This window comes from Nicotiana tabacum, chromosome 1, assembly GCF_000715075.1.
Source record: "Nicotiana tabacum cultivar K326 chromosome 1, ASM71507v2, whole genome shotgun sequence".
NCBI lineage: Eukaryota > Viridiplantae > Streptophyta > Magnoliopsida > Solanales > Solanaceae > Nicotiana > Nicotiana tabacum.
This window is the reverse complement of record NC_134080.1, coordinates 30,981,487-31,001,404: the sequence shown is the minus strand read 5'-3', so window position 1 is coordinate 31,001,404 and position 19,918 is coordinate 30,981,487. Positions and strand designations below refer to the sequence as shown.

Sequence of the window (19,918 nt, the reverse complement as noted above, 5' to 3'; positions counted from 1 at the left end):
ACTAAAACTATGAGCTAAAAAAAGCAAACCTTTTTCCCACTTGAAATAAAAGTTATGCAACAAAAAGGTACATCTTAAAAAGAATTTAAGGTAGATCTGCATAATGCAGCATGTTACTTTGGAGGAATAAAGAATTTAGTAGGAAGGTTACTTTAGATTCCCTTCTCCATTTATAGTTAACTAATCTATATTTTCAATACACTAATCTTAAGCAAACCTCAAGATATATTAAGGTCAGTTTATTAATTACATCCAAATGTGTTGAAATAAAATCACATGAAGGGTACGCGTAAAAGACATTATTTATTGACTTAGGTGGAGGGAGAATTTAAATGGAAAAATAGAAAGGAAATACTGATTATGGACCGTTGGGGGACAGATCTGAAGATGACATACTATCAAGTGCCATTGCATTAGTAAGTCTCACACTCTACCGACACTATTTGGTCCCATAAAGTCATTATTTTTAGTATATTTTGACTTGTATTTAGCTCTCGGGTTAGTAGATAGGCGGGAATATCTTATTTTCATGTCGGTAACATCAGTATTAATCTCTTATTTCATACTTTTTTATCCGTAGATTTCTTTTACTATATCACCTTTCGCTTCAACTATTCTATTACCATATCTTGTTGATGTTACTATGTGTTGTGTCTACTTCTTTTACTTACCTTCACAAAAAAGGAGCAAGGACTGCATACACTCTACTTCCCCCTCCCCAAGATCCCACTTTGTGAAATTACATTGGATTTGTTATTGTTATAGTAGTATTTGGCTCTTATTGTTATAGTAGTATTTGGCTCTCAGGCTTTTCCAATTTCATTGCGAATATAGCTCTTATGACTTGACAATGCCATTTTCTTTCCCAATATTCACCTTTATAATCCTAAAAGAATCTTGACGGCAGTATCACAAGTCGAGCTGGCTCACAAAATAGTCCATCAAATTCAAGGTTCATTTTGGGACAATTAGACAGAAATGTGACGTAAAGAAAGTACAATTAGAGAGGGGCTATGAAGCTCCCACATGAATTCCATCAGAGCCAAAATTGTTGCGTCTCTGTTGCACACTAACATGGTTAAGGCCAGACTAAATAATCAGATTACAAGGCTATTCTGAAACGTGTATCATGGACCTAAGTGTACAACACTGGGAACTGCATTTTGCCAATAAAAAGTACTACTATACAACAACTTAAAACACGCGAACAAGAGCGTAGGATAGAGCTCAGCAATTCACAGGCTCCTCAGACTTTAATAGCCAGCTCCTTTGCTGAGGGGAGAGATTTGCGCGTTCACCTCTCTCTAGCCTGCTTTCCTGTGCCTTCTTCCTCTTACCCGAAGAGCTTAAAGAACCCTCAACTAGAAAAACAGAAAGACTAAAGTCAAATTCAAGAAATAAGGAAAGACAGAGAGAGGGACAAATAATAAAGACTTTTATGCTATTGTTGTCTTATATTCTTTCTTTTCCCCTAAAATGTGGTAAAAGCGCTTTACGCCTTTACCTTAGCAAGGCAGGGGATATACCTCGTTCAAAGTGGCTGATGTTTGTCTTTAAATTTCAGCGTCTTAAATTGTCATATAGGGATATTATTGAGAACAGAAAAGTTTAGAAAGGAAGCACTCGATTGAGGTAACCATTATAAGAGTCTCGCACAAAGTCAAATAGTAGGAAGTGAAGCTATGGGAAGGACTATACTTTGTGAACAAAATACAATTCACACTTGCCTTGAGGCAGCATCACACCTCCATAATATTGCTTCATGATGTAGTTAGTTAACTATTTAAGAGAGTCCAAAAGGAGTCTCAAACTTACTTTGTAAGTAGTTGCTATCGAAAATCTCTTAATCTATTACTCTCTTTTTCTTGTAAGGACTCAATCTATTACACTCATTAATGCACTGGCTTGAAACTTTCTTCCCAAATTCCCAACTGATCTTTTGTAACACAGGTAACATTTACAGCCTCTGATGATAAGTCGCCTCTAATGCATTGTAAAATGCTACCTAGAATTTGGGCTCTCAAGGTCTCAAAAGTGATAGACATTTTACCACTTACCATACTGCTATGGCAGGAGGAAGAGATGCAACTAAATATTTTACAAAAACTTTAGGAAGGAGAAAAAGTCAAAAAAGAAAAACAACAAAAGTAAAAAGAAAACTCAGAAACCAATTAACAACTTTACCACATCATCAGTGGGGTGTTCACCATTCAGCGCGAAAAAACCTGTTTTCTTAATAGTAAATTCCAACTGCTCGACAGGAAAAGAAGTGTTTCTAAAAGACATCCATAGGAGCAAAAATTCCTATTATGTGTTTCTATTAAAATGGACATTTTCAACGTGAAATTGTGTGAACTTTGCTCCATGGATCAAGTTTTAACTGCAAATGTCGTTGCAGTTAACTAATTGACTTTTAACTGGAAAAAGAACCAGTAACTGCTTAGAAAGAACATGTTAGCCAAAAGGTGAATTGATCAACAACAACAAGTGTTTAACTCAAAATTAAGGCAGTAAAGTGACTACCATACCTTGCCATTCCCATACCACTTTACTTTCACCTTTGACCATCTTAGGGTATCTCTCTAGACGAGAATCTTCTTGAACCAACTGCTCAACCTACAAAACATGGATATAGAAAAGATTGAACCTTCTACTGTCTTGTTTTTTCAAATCAAGAACCATATACTATTTTGTTACACTCTGAAAGCATTTGAACTAGGCATCGGAAAAGTAGGAAGCATAGTATCATCCCTGAACCAAAAAATGTTAAAAAGAAGGGAGGACATTAGCACCTTTTTCCATAACATTGGATCCTTCCTTTCCTTCGGTGAAAGAAGATGATCCCGTAACAGTGATGCCACCACCCAAGGTTCATGCTTGCCCGTCATACTTCTTGCATTCACTGCCTTCTCTTCAAGTACATCACAAGCCTATCATATTCAATTAGTATAGCCTGTCACAAGTTGACACTGAGAGCAAACAATGTCACAGGATAGATTCTCCAAGGAAAGAAAACGATGTTAAATACCTCATTATATATCTGTTCAGCTCTAACTGACAAGTAGTACCTCCGACGGAGTTTTAACAGCATGAAAATGCATCCCAGCAGCTGTAAATTCCAATATTGTCAACAAGGTTTAGATGGTTATAATATAAGCTTCCAAAGGCTGCTCTTACTGTGGAGTACCAATGCACAAGCTGGAACCAATAGCAAAGCATGCTCAAAAAGCCACTGCTGGATGCGACAGAAAATTGGTGTATAATGTTGGACCAGCAAAGCTGGACATTTCAACTCTTCAATTCTAGACAAAACATGAAGAAACATTAATGAAAAAGAATATGATATATTTTCATCTGCTTGTTACAAAATAATGGTTAATATAACAGAAATCAGAGCATACCCTTGATCATTCAGTCTTCTCTCCAAAACCTTGCCAAGAGCCTCCATGGCTCGTTGCATGGCATGAGCATAAACAGCCTTGTTCAAGCCATACTCATCCATTATTTTAGATTCATTCACTTTTTCCCACAATTGGTTACTTTGAACCTAAGGCAAGCGTCAAATTATGGAGAATGTTAACTCGGTAGCTTAATAATACAACAGAGAGGGATGGAACGTCTGGTGGTAGAACTTGAATCAACAATACAGGAAGTTTGGAGTCAACAGGGATGGAATCTTAACTTCAGAAGAGCACTAAATGATTAGGAGATTGTAAGAGTGACTGAATTTTTCAATGCTCTGGAGGTTTTCAAAGCAACATCTGAAGCAGAGGACTCTATCATCTGGAAAGGGAACAATACCAAGTGTTTCTCAGTCAAGGGGGCTTACAAGCTTCTATGCAATCCTGGACAACAATGCTTCTGGCCTTGGAAACTTATCTGGAAAGTAAAAGTTCCTTTTAATGTATCCTGTTTTACATGGCTAGTAGCCAAGAAGGCCCGTCTTACCCATGAGAATCTGCAAAGAAGACGACTACTATTGAGCTCTAGATGTTTCCTATGCTAAGCGGAGCAAGAAGACAACAGCCACCTTTTTTTACGTTGTGTTATTACATCTCAGTTGTGGCAGTTATTCCTTGCACTGGTGAATACAACTTGGGCTGTGCCCACTTGCCCAGGACTACTTGTGATCTTTTGAGGTGCTGGAACAATGTAGGTGGCCGGGGAAGGAAGAAGAGATGGTGGAGGGCTATACCAGCATGCATTTGGTGGAATGTCCGGAAGGAAAGAAATGATAGGTGTTTTGAAGACAGGAGTTCTTTACAGAAAATTAAGCTCAACTGTATTTTGTCCTTTTATTTTTGGTGAAAAGAATTTTGTGTAGATGAAACTGAAACTTTATTAGAGTTGTTAGAGTCCTTGTAAGAAGAATCTTGGACAGATGTAAATAGGTCTCTTCCTTTTTTCTGTAATTGTGATTTCCAATACAAGCTTTGTGTTGATGAATATACTGTTACCTTTATCAAAAAATAATACAACAGACATCTTGAGGATCTCTCTTTTTGTATGTGCGTGTGTGTGACATGTGTGAGAGAGAGAGAGAGGGGGCGAAGGGGGGGGGGGGGGGGCTATACACAAGATTCAAAAGCAACACACCCAAGTATTGCCAGTGCCTGTGCATGAAAATTGAGCATATTCTTCACAGAGAAGACCTTCTACTGACTTTGACTGCACATACGTAAATTACATAATTGAGTAAGCATTCAAAACCCAAACTTAATCAACATTGCATGTTTATAACTGAATAAGGTAAATAGGTGTCACTCACGAGCTTCTTAGCTGCTTCATTTATATTTGAATCTTCAACACATAAGTTCCCGAGCCTCCGGTAGCCATGCACACACCCTAATTTGCCTTCATGGCATACTCCATTAAGTGGACAAGGCTCACAGAAGTCTAAAGCCAAGAGGAATATAATTAAAACCCAACAACGCTATTGATCTCAAAGAACATTGAAAAAGTTGGAAGTTATTTAAGAAGCTGTCAGCACTGTAGAACATACTGGTTCGCAGCTTCTCTTCTCCAAAATGAGGATCACACGATTTTGGAATGTTGCAAGAATAAGCAAATGCAAAACAGAAATACATAGAAATAACATATAATAAACCGCATATTAGGTTAGGACGTTTTTACCAGTGTTCCACATAAAATTACAAAAGAAGATAACATATCCAGCTGTTTTCCCGATTAGAACCAGAATAATAATTTTAACCTGTGGTATTTACCCTTCTCCGGCTATATGATATGGATACAAGAAACTGAACAGATGCTCTCATTATGTGAGATAGATGTTCTTGATACTCATTAAGATGCAGCGAGATCTTACTAATGTGTTGATTAAGTTTCTGTCTGGTGAAACAACAGCAAACCCAGTGAAATCGCACAAGTGGAGTCGGAAAAGAGTAACGTGTACGCAGACCTTACCCCTACCCTGGGAAGGTAGAGAAACGGTTTCCGAAAGACCCTCGGCTCGAGAGGAAGAATAGAAACAAGCAAATATCAACAACAAAGTCCAGAAAAATGATACCAGCAATGTATGAACCGAAAAATAGATGGAAGAGAGCAATAGCGATAGCAATAGCAACAAGATGTACCAACGACAAGATACTAGAAAACCGAAGCAGAATATAGTAAGAAAACAACCATAATATTAGCAATCTAAGAACAACGACAAGATACTAACAGACTAGCCTTAATAAACTCGGTACGGATCAGAAAAATGTCCGACTACCTACTATTCTTCTACCCTAATTTTCGACCTCCACACCTTCCTATCAAGGGCCATGTCCTCGGTAAGTTGAAGTCGTGCCATGTCCTGCCTGATCAGCTCTCCCCAATACTTCTTAGGCTGCCCTCTACCTCTTCTCATACCTGCCAAGGGCAACCGTTCACACCTCCTTACCTCCTTTACTAGGGCATCTAAGCTTCTTCTTCCCACATGCTCGAACCATCTAAGTCTCGCTTCTCGCATCTTGTCCTCCATGGGGCCACGCTCACCTTTGCCGAATATCCTCATTCCTAATCTTATCCAACCTAGTGTGCCCGCACATCAATCTCAACATCCTCATTTTAGCTACATTCATCTTCTGGATATATGAGTTCTGATCGGGCAGCATTCTGCCACATACAACATAGTCGGTCTAACCATCACTTTGTAGAACTGACCTTTAAGTTTTGGTGGCGCATTCTTGTCACACAGGACGCCTGATGTTAATCTCCATTACATCCACCCCGCTCCTATACGGTGTGTAACATCCTCGTCAATCTTTCAATTCCCTTGGATAACTGACCCAAATAACATCTTAGGATGACTTGTGAGTCAAGCTTCACGAGTCCATGTCCGCTCCCCTCGTCATGTCGCTGAATTTGCACTTCAAGTATTCTGTCTTAGTCCTACTCAACTTGAAACCTCTAGATTCTAGGGTCTGTCTCTAAACCTCTAACTTCTCGTTAATACCGTCTCGCGTCTCATCAATCAATACCATATGATCAGCGTATAACATACACCATGGCATCTCCCCTTAAATATAACGCGTCAGTGGGTCTATCGCCAATGCAAATAAGAACGAGATGAGCGTAGATCCTTGGTGTAAACACATCCCAACTTGAAAATGAACCGAGTCTCCTCCCACTATCCTCACACGAGTCTTAGCTCTATCATACATGTCCTTAATCACCCTAGTGTATGCTATAGGAACACCTTTAGCCTCCAAACATCTCCAAAGAACCTCCCTAGGGACCAGTGTTATCAACGGCGCGCTCAAAGCGTGCTTAAGCCCTAAAGCCAGGCTCAAAACACGTTGAGCGCTTCAACTCGCTTAACGGGCGCTTCAGTGTTGTCATCAAGGCGCTAAGACATGCTTTTCCTTGGCAATAAGCATAATCCTGAAGAGGCGACACTAAACAATTGATATTTCACTTTTATCGTAAATTCTCTTCAATTTTTTTGTCCATATTTGGTATTCATACTTATAGATATTAGTCTTGGACTACATATACATATTTATAGTTTTACTCTATTTGCGCCTTTCTTTCCTAAAGCCCACGCTTTATTTGCGCTTTGCGCTTAAATCCCCAACCGACCTTAGAGCTTTTTTGCGCTTTTCGCCTTTGATAACACTGCTTGGGACCTTGTCGTACGATTTCTCTAGGTTAATAAACACCATATGCAAATCTTTCTTCCTTTCCCTGTACTATTCCACCAACCTCCTAACAAGATGGATGGCTTCGGTAGTTGAACGTCCGAAACCAAATTGATCCTCGGATATAGACACAATCCTCTTTACCCTCACTTCCACCACCCTCTCCGAAGCTTTCATAGTATGACTAAGCAACTTGATACCCCTATAGTTGTTATAATTTTGGATATCACCTTTGTTCTTGATTAAGGTTTTGTCTGGTAATATGCAAGATTGACAACTTCAACAAACAGTTTTCAGAAATCATATAAAAACTTTTTTTCGCTGGAGGAGATCAGAAGTAGTTAAACAGGCAGAGAAATTACGAGGAAGAAGCATTTCTGGTAATCTTCTGCTTCTTTTCTCTGTAAAGAGGAATCTGGCAGAGGAAAACAGATGATCATGTGTTGATCTCCCACTATTAACAAATTATGGCAGTTTTATCTTTCTTTTAACCTCCTTATTAAGAGTGTTTTCCAATAAGTATTAAAAATATACTAGATAATTGGGGACATTCTGCAATCTGCATAATGGTATGTTTGACACAGACATAGTGTATCACAAGATATTGTAATGAATCATTTGAATAACTCTATGATGTGATAAACATTACATTTTCCACATGATATACTAACAAAGCTGAAGTATATCAGAACCACCTAGCATTTTCTTAACCCCTAGACCTCTTATGACAACACTCCAAGCCCATACCTTAGCTTCCCTTGTCGTTAATGTTAAAATTCCAATCCCATCATTCGGAGTAATAAGCTTTTCAAAACAAGAGCAGGTCATGAGCTGCTGTAGTTAAAATATCCAGTCCAGCAACTTGGTTTTTCTTCTAATCAATATTTTATGGATTATGCTCCTCAATTTAAGGTGTAAATATGACTTTCAATCCAAATTATAAAGTTTGGGGATTAAATATAGGAGTACTTGTCTAGCAAAAGCTTGCGGCTTTCTTAGTCTCCAACAGATTGAATTCTTCTGGCATTACAACTTCCTTATTTAGCCATAGCTTAAGAGAACACTAACATATGATATCCAAAACGTTACATTAAAAAGTTCAATTTTGAATAATTTGATGATTTCAAAATGGCTGATAGCAACCCTCAGGGGTTGGCCTGGTGGCAATTGACTTGAGCCTTGGGGTTTGCTCCCTTTCAAGGTCTCAAGTTCGAAACCCACTGGGTGCAAACAATTTCTGAGGGCCATCGGACTGGGTAAAACCTGAATTAACCGCGGTGCACTTGCGGGAAACTCCTTGCCGAGGGCCTGTGCACCCCCGGGAATAGTCGGGGCTCGAAGAGACTCGGACACCCGGTGCAAATCAAAAAAAAAATGGCTGATAGCTGTGAAAGTATACAAAAAGCAGTATGATAAATCGGGACGGAGGAGATAATTGTTATAATCAGGTTGTGATAGCCTAACATGTTGATTATAGAAAAAAACAATAATCTAAATAACATTAGAAAAAATAACAAATTTACTAGAAGAACAAATCAAGATGGGCTAACCGGAGAGAGAGTCATCGAAGTCGGGATTGCTATCGCAAAAAGGTTTCGGCTGACGATTGAGAAATGTGAAGACGTAGTTGCAGGAAAATGCGACGGCGGCTGCAACAAAGACGACGGCGAGGAGCCGTGAGAACTCTGATTTAGAGGAAGGGAAGAAGTTGGACGAAGGTTCTAGAGGAATAGCGATGGATGATGTAGAAGGACGAGAAGAAGAGGGGGATTTGTACCTGGTGGGTTTAGGGTTAGGGCTTAGAGAGGAAGGCGGTCTAGGTGGCCGTGTTCGAGGTGTGGAAGCCATTGATGATCACTTAGCTCATCTCCAACTTTTACCCTATTTTTGTCCCAAAATGCCATTTCCCATTTTTGGACAGCTTACTCCGGTCATTCTTCATTTTTTTTCCCAAATTTTTTTATATTATTCTCTTTTTTTTATATTATATTATTATTTTTCATTTTCTATTTTTCATTAAACAAATTTTATCTTTTATTTTTATTAATTTATAATTTTCATTAAAACAATTCCATAAAATTTTAAATAATATAATTTGTAAGCAAACATTTATTTTAATATATTTTCAATTTTCACTTTTCAATTTTAGCAACATCTAATATTTTATATTTGCACCTTTCAATTTTAGCAACATCTAATATTTTATATTTGCACCATTTATTTTTTTGAGATAATTACATATTTTTGTACAATTATAACTTATAATAAAATTAACTTACAATTTTACATAAAAATAATAAATGCACGAAAATTAATTTATCAAAATTATACACCAAAATTAAGATGTAAAATTAATATTATAAAGGCATTACATAAACATAATTAGGTATATATAAAGAGATAAATTAAAAGATTAAATAATAAAATAATAAAAAAAAGTGATGAATAGTAATGGAGGAGATGAATTGTGTACCCCATATTTGAGGGAACACTATTTATCCCCATTTTGGGGACAAAAATGGAGAGGGTTGGAGCTAAATTACCCCCAAAAATTGCCATCATTATAGGGAAGGGGCACTGACGAGGAGGAGAAGAGAGAGAACAGTCAAAGGTATAAGGTAGCTAGGAAAGAGGCGAAGATGGCAGTGACGGAGGCTAAGACGACAGCTTTTGCTTATCTGTATGAGGAACTAAGGAACAAAGGTGGGGAGAAGAAGTTATTTCAACTCGCTAAGGTGAGAGAGAGGACAACTCGGGATCTGGACCAAGTGAGGTGCATAAAAGATGATGACGGCAAAGTTTTGATGGGAGATGACCAGATTAAGAGGAGGTGGCAGACCTGCTTTCATAAACTTCTAAGCGAAGAAGGGGATCAGGATATTATACTTGGGGAATTGAGGAATGCCGACAGTCACCATGAATTAAGTAATTGTAGGGACATTGAGATCGACGAAGTCATGGAGGCAATGCGTAAGATGAGAGGGGGCAGAGCTACCGGGCCAGACGAAATTCCGGTTGAACTGTGGAGGTGTGTGGGTAGAGCAGGCTTGGAATGGCTTACTGCATTGTTTAGTGTTATATTCTAGACTAATAGGATGCCTGAATAGTGGAGGTGGAGTATAATGGTCCCGTTGTATAAGAACAAAGGTGATGTCCAGAGCTGTAACAACTATAGGGGCATCAAATTACTAAGTCATACCATGAAAGTTTGGGAGAGAGTGGTAGAAATGAGAGTGCGAAGGACGGTGTCTATTTCAGACAACCAGTTCGGGTTCATGCCGGGGCGATCTACCACAGAAGTTATCCACCTTATTAGGAGGATGGTGGAACAGTACAGGGATAGGAAGAAGGATCTCCACATGGTGTTTATTGATCTGGAGAAAGCGTACGATAGGGTTCCTAGGGAGGTCTTATGGAGCTGCTTAGAGGATAAAGGGGTCCCGGTTGACTATATTAGGGTGATTAAAGACATGTATGCTGGAGCTAAGACTCGGGTTAGGACAGTAGGAGGCGACTCTGAACACTTTCCAGTTATTACGGGGTTGCACCAAGGGTCTGCGCTCAGCCCATTCCTATTTGCCCTGGTGATGGATGCACTGACTCATCATATTCAAGGGGAGGTGCCATGGTGCATGCTATTTGCTGATGACATTATTCTAATTGATGAGACACGAGGCGGCGTCAACGAGAGGCTAGAGATTTGGAGACATGCTCTTGAGTCTAAAGGTTTCAAGTTGAGCAGGACGAAGACGGAATACCTCGAGTGTAAATTTGGAGTTGAGCCGACGGAAGCGGGAGTTGAAGTGAGGCTTGACTCTCAAGTCATTCCCAAGAGGGGTAGTTTCAAGTACCTTGGATCGGTTATCCAGGGGACCGGGGAAATTGACGAGGATGTCACACACCGTATAGGGGTGGGGTGGATGAAGTGGAGGTTAGCGTCGAGAGTCTTGTGTGACAAGAAAGTGCCACCGTTACTAAAAGGTAAGTTGTATAGAGCAGTGGTTAGGCCTGCCATGTTATATGGAACTGAATGTTGGCCGATAAAGAACTCACACATCCAGAAGATGAAAGTAGCAGAGATGAGGATGTTGAGGTGGATGTGCGGGCATACAAGGATGGATAAGATTAGGAATGAAGATATTCGAGAGAAGGTGGGCGTGGCCCCCATGGAGGACAAGATGCGGGAAGTAAGACTCAGATGGTTCGGGCACATTCAGAGGAGGAGCACTGATGCACCGGTGAGGAGGTGTGAGCGACTGTCTGTGGTGGGCACGCGGAGAGGTAGAGGGCGACCTAAGAAGTATTGGGGAGAGGTGATCAGACAGGACATGGCGCGACTTAGGATTACTGAGGACATGGCCCTTGACAGGGAATTATGGAGGTCGAGCATTAAGGTTGTAGGTTAGGGGAAAGTTATGAATATTTCTACAGCACAATAGAGTGAGACTAGCCAGTTAGGAGTTAGACTAAGAATGTCATTGGTCGTCTATTGATGTAGGGCTTTACCTGCTAGTTTTACTATACCAGCCATATATTTCGTATTTCGTATTTCGTATTCTGTATTTAATATCTCTTATATTGCTGTTATTTTATTATGCATTTTTATGGTACTAATATATCGGCTCCTGTTGCTTTTTTTGAGCGGAGGGTCTCCTGGAAACAGCCTCTCTACCCTTCGGGGTAGGGGTAAGGTCTGCGTACATATTACCCTCCCCAGACCCCACATGTGGGATTATACTGGATCGTTATTGTTGTTGTTGTTGTATAGGAAAGGGGCAAGGTTGGAGATGGCCTGAGAGGATCTATGGAAATTGGGTGCAAATTCTAGTTCTAGGAAATTAAGAGGGAAAAGTAGCATTGGATGTTTTTTTTATTTTTCTTGTTTTTTTCCACAACTTTAAGCATTTGATTTTTTTATTTATAACTTAAAAGTTTTGAAACTGGTAAATAATGAACTAATCCTTCTAATTTTCTTACTAATATTAGGCTTCTAGTACATATGTGACATGCACTTAATCCTTACATCACATAATGTACTAAGCTCCCGTTTGGCTATAGATTTTAGTTTCATTTTAAAAAAATTAAAAACATTGTTTGTTTATGAAATATTATTATGTTTTGGGACAAAAAAATTCAAAAAATTTCAAGTTCCCAATAACTGATTTAGGGCAGTTTTTTGGTTGAAATTTTTTATTCCACTCACAAAACTTCATTTTTTCTTCAAATAAAATGCATGTCCAAACAAAACTTCAACTTTCAAAAATTATTTTGCCACACAACTTCAAAAACTCTTTTTTCAAATTTTAATCAAATCTATGTCCAAACACTACTTAAATACTCTAAGCTTATTTTTATTAGCTAATCGTAATTCTTGCGGAAAAAAAGGTTCATTAACAAAGAAGAAATATTTGTTGAAGCAACAATTTACCAATCACTTTTTAGTGGTAAATAAGGTTGATTTTTTTGTAAGAAAATGAGTATTGAGTTTGTAATTTTATTATTATACCTTTTAAATTATATGGTACATGTCATATACATAAAATAATATTTAAGAAGATGAATAATGCATAAAATTGTCATACAAAAATTGGGTAACTCCTACTGGTACTGTTTGCATCACAATTTTGCAAAGGCATAAACATTGGACTGTTGGAAGATTTAGCTCATAACCATTTTTTCACGCAAAATGAAAATTAATTATTGCCAGCTTAATATAGGTCAATTCAACACATTGTTATCAACATTCTACTATATAATAAATGAAAGTTTTGATACGACAGAGGGCATTTTTGATACAACATTCTATATTTAACCATCGTTAGTATTTTAATTGTTCATCTGTAGTTGAGATTTTGTAAAAGTTTTTGGGAGAGTTCTTTAGTGTGTGCAATCTATTTGTCTCCTTTTTCTTTGTAATCTGCCTCTGAATGCTGCTTTTTTTATGTTCTCTTTTTCTTTTTTGCATGTTTTTATTAGCCAATGAACTAATAGTATGGTTGCAATGATGACTTGAAAGGTGAAGATTATTGGAAGAACGTTGTGCTTGAAATTTTCTAATCTAGATTATCAACGATTTAATTTTTAGTCAAAATTTTTGTTGCGTTGTTTATTAATGGGTCTAGCTTATTAAAATTAAACATTGATCTTAATGGTGATGATTTTGTGTAACCTTCACATCATGAAGTTGTTTAGGACAAGTATAGTGTGCGCCATAAAATTGAATATCCTATACTTTTCGTGTAGACAGAAATAGAGAAAACGATACTTGATTATGTCATGAAATCATTCGATATTGAGAAGTCAAGCATATCAAGGAACAAATGTTACAATAGAAAACTACTTAGAAGATAAAATTGATCAGGGAGGACAACTTTGTAATTATTTGTTAGATGTTCTTGATATATGTACCAATGTCAAATCTTCTAATTTATATTGAAACTAGATGTGAATAGCCCATGCTAGCACGGGCCCAACAATTTGAACAAGGTCTATTTTCATTCTTACTTTAGTTATGAAAAAAAAACAGCTTGAGATGGATTTTTAAAACATAATTGTGAACACTTAATTTCCTATTTTTGTTATTCGTTATTTTCTCTCAAAAGTTTATTTAAAGCTTCAACATAGTCATTACTAAGAAAGGCACTTTCTCCAAGAATGAACAACATGTCAGTAATTACAAATATTTGCTGGAAGTGTTATAAGCATCTGAGAAAATCAACTGCAGAATTTACTGGACTACATCTTAAGTTCTTGCTCATTGCAATCTTTACCTACACTTGTCTAAAACAAAATATATAACCTATTAACATCACAAACCTGAAAAGGACACAACACTCATGTAGAATAGATCAAAAGGAACAAACTCAACTTATTTGCATGCAGAGTATTTCACAAATTCAAGAAATTACTTTGGTCCACTTTTACAGAAAGTATCAAGTACAATAAATTATCAAATATGGTCCACTTTCATAAAAAGCATCAAAGTACATATTTTAGAGTAGAGAGCTGGTGTTGGCTGTTTCAAGCTCAAACTGATCATCACGAGCCATATAAGCAATCTTCTGATTTACATAACAGATAATTTCACTGTCAGCAATTAAGCGGGTTAACTCTTACTTAGTAGTTTGGCAAAAACTAAGTAATGGGTTTAATGTTTGGCATTATATGAGCTAACCAGAGTTTGTAACTAATAAAACTAATCGAGGCTTAAGATCATCTGCGAGCCTCTAACAGTTCTACTCTTCAGATACATCAGAGGATCAACTTTTATAAGGCAACTTGTCCCGCTTCCCTTCAGATATACAAAGCCAAGCTCAAATTTTATTCCAATCTAGATTTTTAGAGAAATAGTGATACCTACAATGATATTTAGAGCTCCAAGTCACATAAACTTTCTGACTATTTGAGTCCGATATTAAGCAAAAGTTATAAATTAATCCGTATATACTACAGATAAAGTGATCAATAAGCACTACAAACAAAATTGATAACACAAGTGTTAGTACTATAAGTAGAAATAACTAAGAAGAGAAAGATATAGCATTGAACGAAAAAGGGCACATTCACTTAAGTGAGTCAGGTCATCATGTGGGCTCAATCGGAAGGCTGCTCCAAATTTGGTATCCAGTATTTGATGTTACATTGTTTCTTCCATTTGCTAAGGGACCTCAAAAAGCCTTATATAATTTTGTAACGCATAGCTCTTGGATCAAGCATTCAAGCCCCACATTACTTCTACAAAATAAAGCGCGCGCGCACACATATATTGACCACTCCGACTTTCTGCATCACTATTCTAGCTACAAAGAGATTTAATATTTCCTATTTTCACCAAGAAGCTCAGGAATGGTTAAGCTTGTTTGTTTTCCTTTTAGCACTCCTTACTATCACTATGGCCGCAACATTTCTTGCTACAAATGCCTACAACTACCTTGATATTGTAAATCCATCTAATTACATCTTCAAATTCTAAATATTTGGGTTCTCAAATTAGTTCTTTGTTCTAACAAATTGTTTGTTATTCTAGTGATCAAGGCATGACCCACGAAGCTTGAATCTTCATTTAAGTATTCTTCTTTTGTTATGAATTCATTATACATTCTCTTATTACTCACCTTCAGAATGCTTTTCAACCCACTTTAAGAGTGCTCTTCCATGGATCAATTTACTTTGTTAAGACCAGTATTGTAACGACCCTGTTTAACCAAAAATAAAATTTTAGTTAAAGCTAGAATTTAGAAGAATACGAATTACTGATAATCAAAAGAGTGTATAAAAGTAATTTAGGTAGCAAGAGAGTAATCAAGAGAAAAATAAGTAAACCAAAGTTTGTATCAATAGTATTTCATGTCCCCACAATTGATCAGATGTCTGCCTTTTATAGATATCTTGGAGATATACGTTTTGCCCAAATCATAATGAGGCTATTATGAGTAATTAAAGACATTTAATGCTGCGTTACATAATCATTATATTCAATACAAATTCTTTAACGTATTCCACATTTAATGCCTATTAAATGCCGTATCTGCACTCTTTTCTATTGTCAGATTCATTCCTTTTGATTCTTAGACATAAATGACTTAGATAGGTACGGGTGCTGGGTTATTTGTATTCCTGCTCGTGCCTCTTTCTCTGCCATTTGCTAGTATCTGTTGCAACTCGTGCCTCTTGGCTAGTTGTAAGTCTTTTGACCATTTGACCAGTCTACGTGTTTCGACACGTATTCGACACGTATTCGACACGTCACCTTTATATTTAAATACAATTTTTCCAATACAGATAGTGCCCCCACTTTCCATTTATTCATCGGCTGAATATTTGGGAAGTGGATTTCATTAAAAGAGAATTTTTGTCACCATTAATGCTATGACAAAATTGACGCTTCAATTGTCGCTTCCATTTAATGCTCCGTACATGTGTTTTTTTCCCATTGGTTTTGTAGTTTTGCAGTTTTGCAGCCCTTTTCAAGGCTTTTTACGGCTCTACTATTTACGAAGTGCCAGTTATCATTATTATGGTCCTTCCATTACTGCACTTTTACCTTTGACGATGGCGTATTAATATAAATATAACTTCTTTCCTTGTCTTTTACCACATAAAGCTTATTGAACACTTAATTCCTCACATTATTCTTCTTCGCCATGTCTTCACCAAATCCTAACCCTAGGAAAGTTCCCATTGTTAGTACCTTCCCTAATGCCCCCATTAGACATAGAAGGGGAGGTAGACTTCGTAGCTTAGGATCTATTCGCGGTGGTGGTTCGTTTATACCTTCTCCTAGCTCTGGTCCTTCTTCCAGAACCAGAGGTTCCCTTTTTCACAGATCTTCTAGGGATAAAGAACCTTCTGAACCATTACATGAACCTTTAGTAGAGGAGATAGTCCCTATAGAATTATCTTTTTACCATGATAGGGAATCTCTTAGAAACCAAGTTTCCGCCTTAGATCGTGCTGACGCTTACCCCACTCAAATTACAGAAGTTTTGACTCCTGTAGTTCACAAAGACTGTCATTGGAGTAATGATTTTTCCATTATTATCCCTAATCCAAATCAGAGAATTACTTCTTACTTGACTGGGTTCTCTTTTGTTTATACATACCCTTTCACTTTAGGGTTCAAACCAGCTATTGACCCAGTTATTCTTGAATTTTGCCATTTTTTTAATGTCTGTTTGGGTCAAATTGGCCCAATCATATGGAGGGTTGTTGCCTGTTTGAGGCATTTAACCAATTTGGCTGACGTTTCCTTTACTTTCCCTCACCTGATTCATCTTTACTCCCCTAGACTTTTCTGTAATGGCATTTTTACCCTAGTGGCCAGGAGTAAGAGGATTTTAGTGAGCCCTGAAGATGACAAAGACCGTGGCTGGTACGTCCGATTTGTTGCTGCCCCCACTATTGGTTTAGTGGGTGAGAATAACGTTCCCTTCCCTGAGAAGTGGAATTTTGCACGTAAGTCTTTTATCCATCTCGTACCTTTTTCCTTCAAGTTTATCAACTTCTCTAATTTTTGCTTTTTTTAACAACCATGGGAGTGGTGGAAAATATTCCCAATTTTCGTGGTTGGGTAGATAAATTGCTGAAGGCCGCACCAATAGATGGTAGGTCTTGGAAAACACTTTCTAACCGTTACGGTTGGAAAGTAAAGACTCATGGTAAGAGCTTTTATTTCATCTTTCACGCATGTATATATTTTTTTTATGGTTCTAACTTCCATCCTTTTTTTTATCAGGATTTGCTATTCGAGGAGTTACTGCTAGGGGTGTCAATGGTTCGGTTCGGCCGGTTATTTTATAAAATTTGTACCATACCAATTTTTCGGTTATTCTATTATGTATGACCAAAATTAAACTTTTCGAAACCGTCCCAATCATGTCGGTTTCTCTTCGGTATCGGTACGGTTCGGTTAATTTCCGGTATTTTTTTTATATCATGTAAAATTCACCAGTAGAAGTAGAATGCAATAACATACGTTCTTTTATAGGACTTAGCAAAATTCTCTAGACATTTTTACTGTTTAAAGGGAGATGAATTAAAAAAAGAAGAAGAGATGACTAGAGTATAGATCCATCAACTATTCTACAACAGCGTAAAAGAAATCAAACAAAGGCAAAGAAAATATAAATCACACGAGTTGAAAGATATACCAAGTTGGGACTCGAGAATAAAGTCTATAGAAGATTAAATATTCAAAAAGATAAATCCAAATTATATGAAAGGAAACATATTCAATACATTGTAGTTTGCTACTCATAATCGCTAGAATACTTTGGGTCTTGCTAATAAAGATACTTGAAATAACTTAGTTTAAGCAGAAGTAGAATAATAGGTTTTAGGAATTAGTATTTTGAGTTTAATTACTTGTTGGCTTGTAATAGTTTTCATAATTCCAAGGCTTAAAGAAAATTTAATGCATTATTACTTTTAAACTTACTAAATAAATATATTTTCTACATGTAAAATTTATTTGGTACGGTTCGGTATTTTTTCGGTTTATTTTTATAAAATAAAAAACCTACCCTAATTATCGGTGCGGTTATAGATTTATAGAAAAACCTACGGTTTCTTAAAAAGAAACCTAAAAATCGGTTCGGCGCAGTACGGTTCGGTCGGTTTTCGAATATCCATTGACACCCCTAGTTACTGCTGAAGCAGTTGTGGCCTCTCGTGTCTCTTCGGGAACCTGTACTCCTTCGGGAACCCGTATCTCTTTAGAAAGAGCCCAAGAAATAGTCTTGGGTTCTTCTTCTGCAAAAAGGAAAACTGTTGAAGAAGAAGACTCTAAAGAAGAGGAAGATGGGGGTTCCCTGTTGACGAGGCCACGAGCTAGGAGACCTCAGTAATAATTCCTGACGATGACGTTGTCACACCTCCTTTTTGCGCGCCTCGCCCCGAAGGGTAAAAATGCGCGAGGGGAGTTTTTCCAATTTAAGTGACAATATTCGAAATGGGTTTAATTATTTAATTCAGAGTCGCCACTTGGGAAAGGTTTGGCTTTTGGTGTCCCAAGTCACCGGTTTATCTTGAATCCCAAATCGAGGAAATTTTCGACTTTTCCGAATGAAGTCTGCGAACCAGAAATTCTAAGTAAGGAATTCTGTTGACCCGAGGGAAGGTGTTAGGCACCCTCGAATGCCGTGGTTCTAGCACGGTCGCTTAAATTGTTATAATGGCTAAATATCTGATTTAAATACATGTTATGACTTACGTGCTTCTGTTAAGTTTAAACCGCTTTTATTATTGTCATTTATTTTTATAGAATTGTAACGTCGTGAAAATGCATCTCGAACCACGTCACAGTCAATGCACCCGTAGTTGTTAACACATTTCGGCTCCGTTGAGATTGGGATTTGGGTCACATCAATGTGCACCCGAATTTAAGAATGTAATTTAATTAAACCGCGCCTAAAAAGTCTAACGCGTTATTGTCTTTGGAGAAGGCGGAGAAATTCACTGGACAGTCCATCCTAAATTCTAAATATTTATTATGATTAATTATTGAGGGCCCCGCAATGTGTATCTTTATTTGCACGAGGCTCATCTCATTATTTTTTTTAAAAAAAAGGGATATCCTAAAGTGGCTACATTTCTAATGTGTTTGTCTCTAAAAAATATAGAAGAAAAAGATACATGCTAATTCAATTATATACTTTGGCCAAATCCGGATTCTTACTAATTATCTGATTAATTATTACTAAGTGAAGAAATATTATACCTCATGGAACATGCTTTTAATTTGATAAAATTACATACAAGCTGATGGAACACTACACTTACTCCAAACATTTCTCGAGTTGAATTTAAATAAACTCTTTTGGGCTAGATTAAGGGAAATAACTTCTAAACATTGTTACTAATGGGATTCGAACGTGATCCTACATACTGCCTAACGGGACCCAATAAAAGAAACTAAAAATAAAACAGAAATGCGTTGTATAAAGTCAGAAGTATTCTATCCTATGCATATTATAGCAGAAAGGAATCTAGTCAGTCACTATGTCAACTATCCATGCATTCTATGGGTTGTACAATTACATACTTTGTACAAATAACTATAAACCAAAACACAAAAAAAGGACTAAAACTCAGTTAAATATCAATTAACTTTCCTTTCTTGCTTTTGAATTACAAACTAGTCAATTATACAAACCCATCAATATACCATGAGTATTACAACAGATATTTAAACTTCTTCAACATCTTTCATTTCATGCTTTCAAACTGTTTCAGTTACACCAATATGAGACTCGAAATGTGTACCTGGAATGTTGAAA

The 19,918-nt window shown here is 37.2% G+C and overlaps 1 protein-coding gene across 2 annotated transcripts; it reads right to left on the bottom strand.

Annotated features, from left to right (window-relative positions):
- Nucleotides 1-981: 981 nt before the first annotated feature.
- On the bottom strand, nucleotides 982-9,058 carry LOC107826403 (uncharacterized). Of its 2 annotated transcripts, none has more exons than XM_075249434.1 (9): nucleotides 8,693-9,058; nucleotides 4,769-4,896; nucleotides 4,597-4,668; nucleotides 3,402-3,547; nucleotides 3,188-3,302; nucleotides 3,029-3,109; nucleotides 2,793-2,930; nucleotides 2,529-2,616; nucleotides 982-1,361 (listed from the first exon to the last, which is right to left on the bottom strand). In XM_075249434.1, exons 1-9 carry the CDS (start codon nucleotides 8,988-8,990, stop codon nucleotides 1,228-1,230), a joined length of 1,200 nt encoding a protein of 399 aa, XP_075105535.1. In that variant the 5' UTR covers nucleotides 8,991-9,058; the 3' UTR covers nucleotides 982-1,227. The 2 variants fall into 2 exon arrangements, with proteins under 2 accessions (XP_075105535.1, XP_075105543.1); XM_075249442.1 differs by lacking the exon at nucleotides 8,693-9,058 and adding an exon at nucleotides 5,003-8,179.
- Between the last annotated feature and the right edge of the window lie 10,860 nt (nucleotides 9,059-19,918).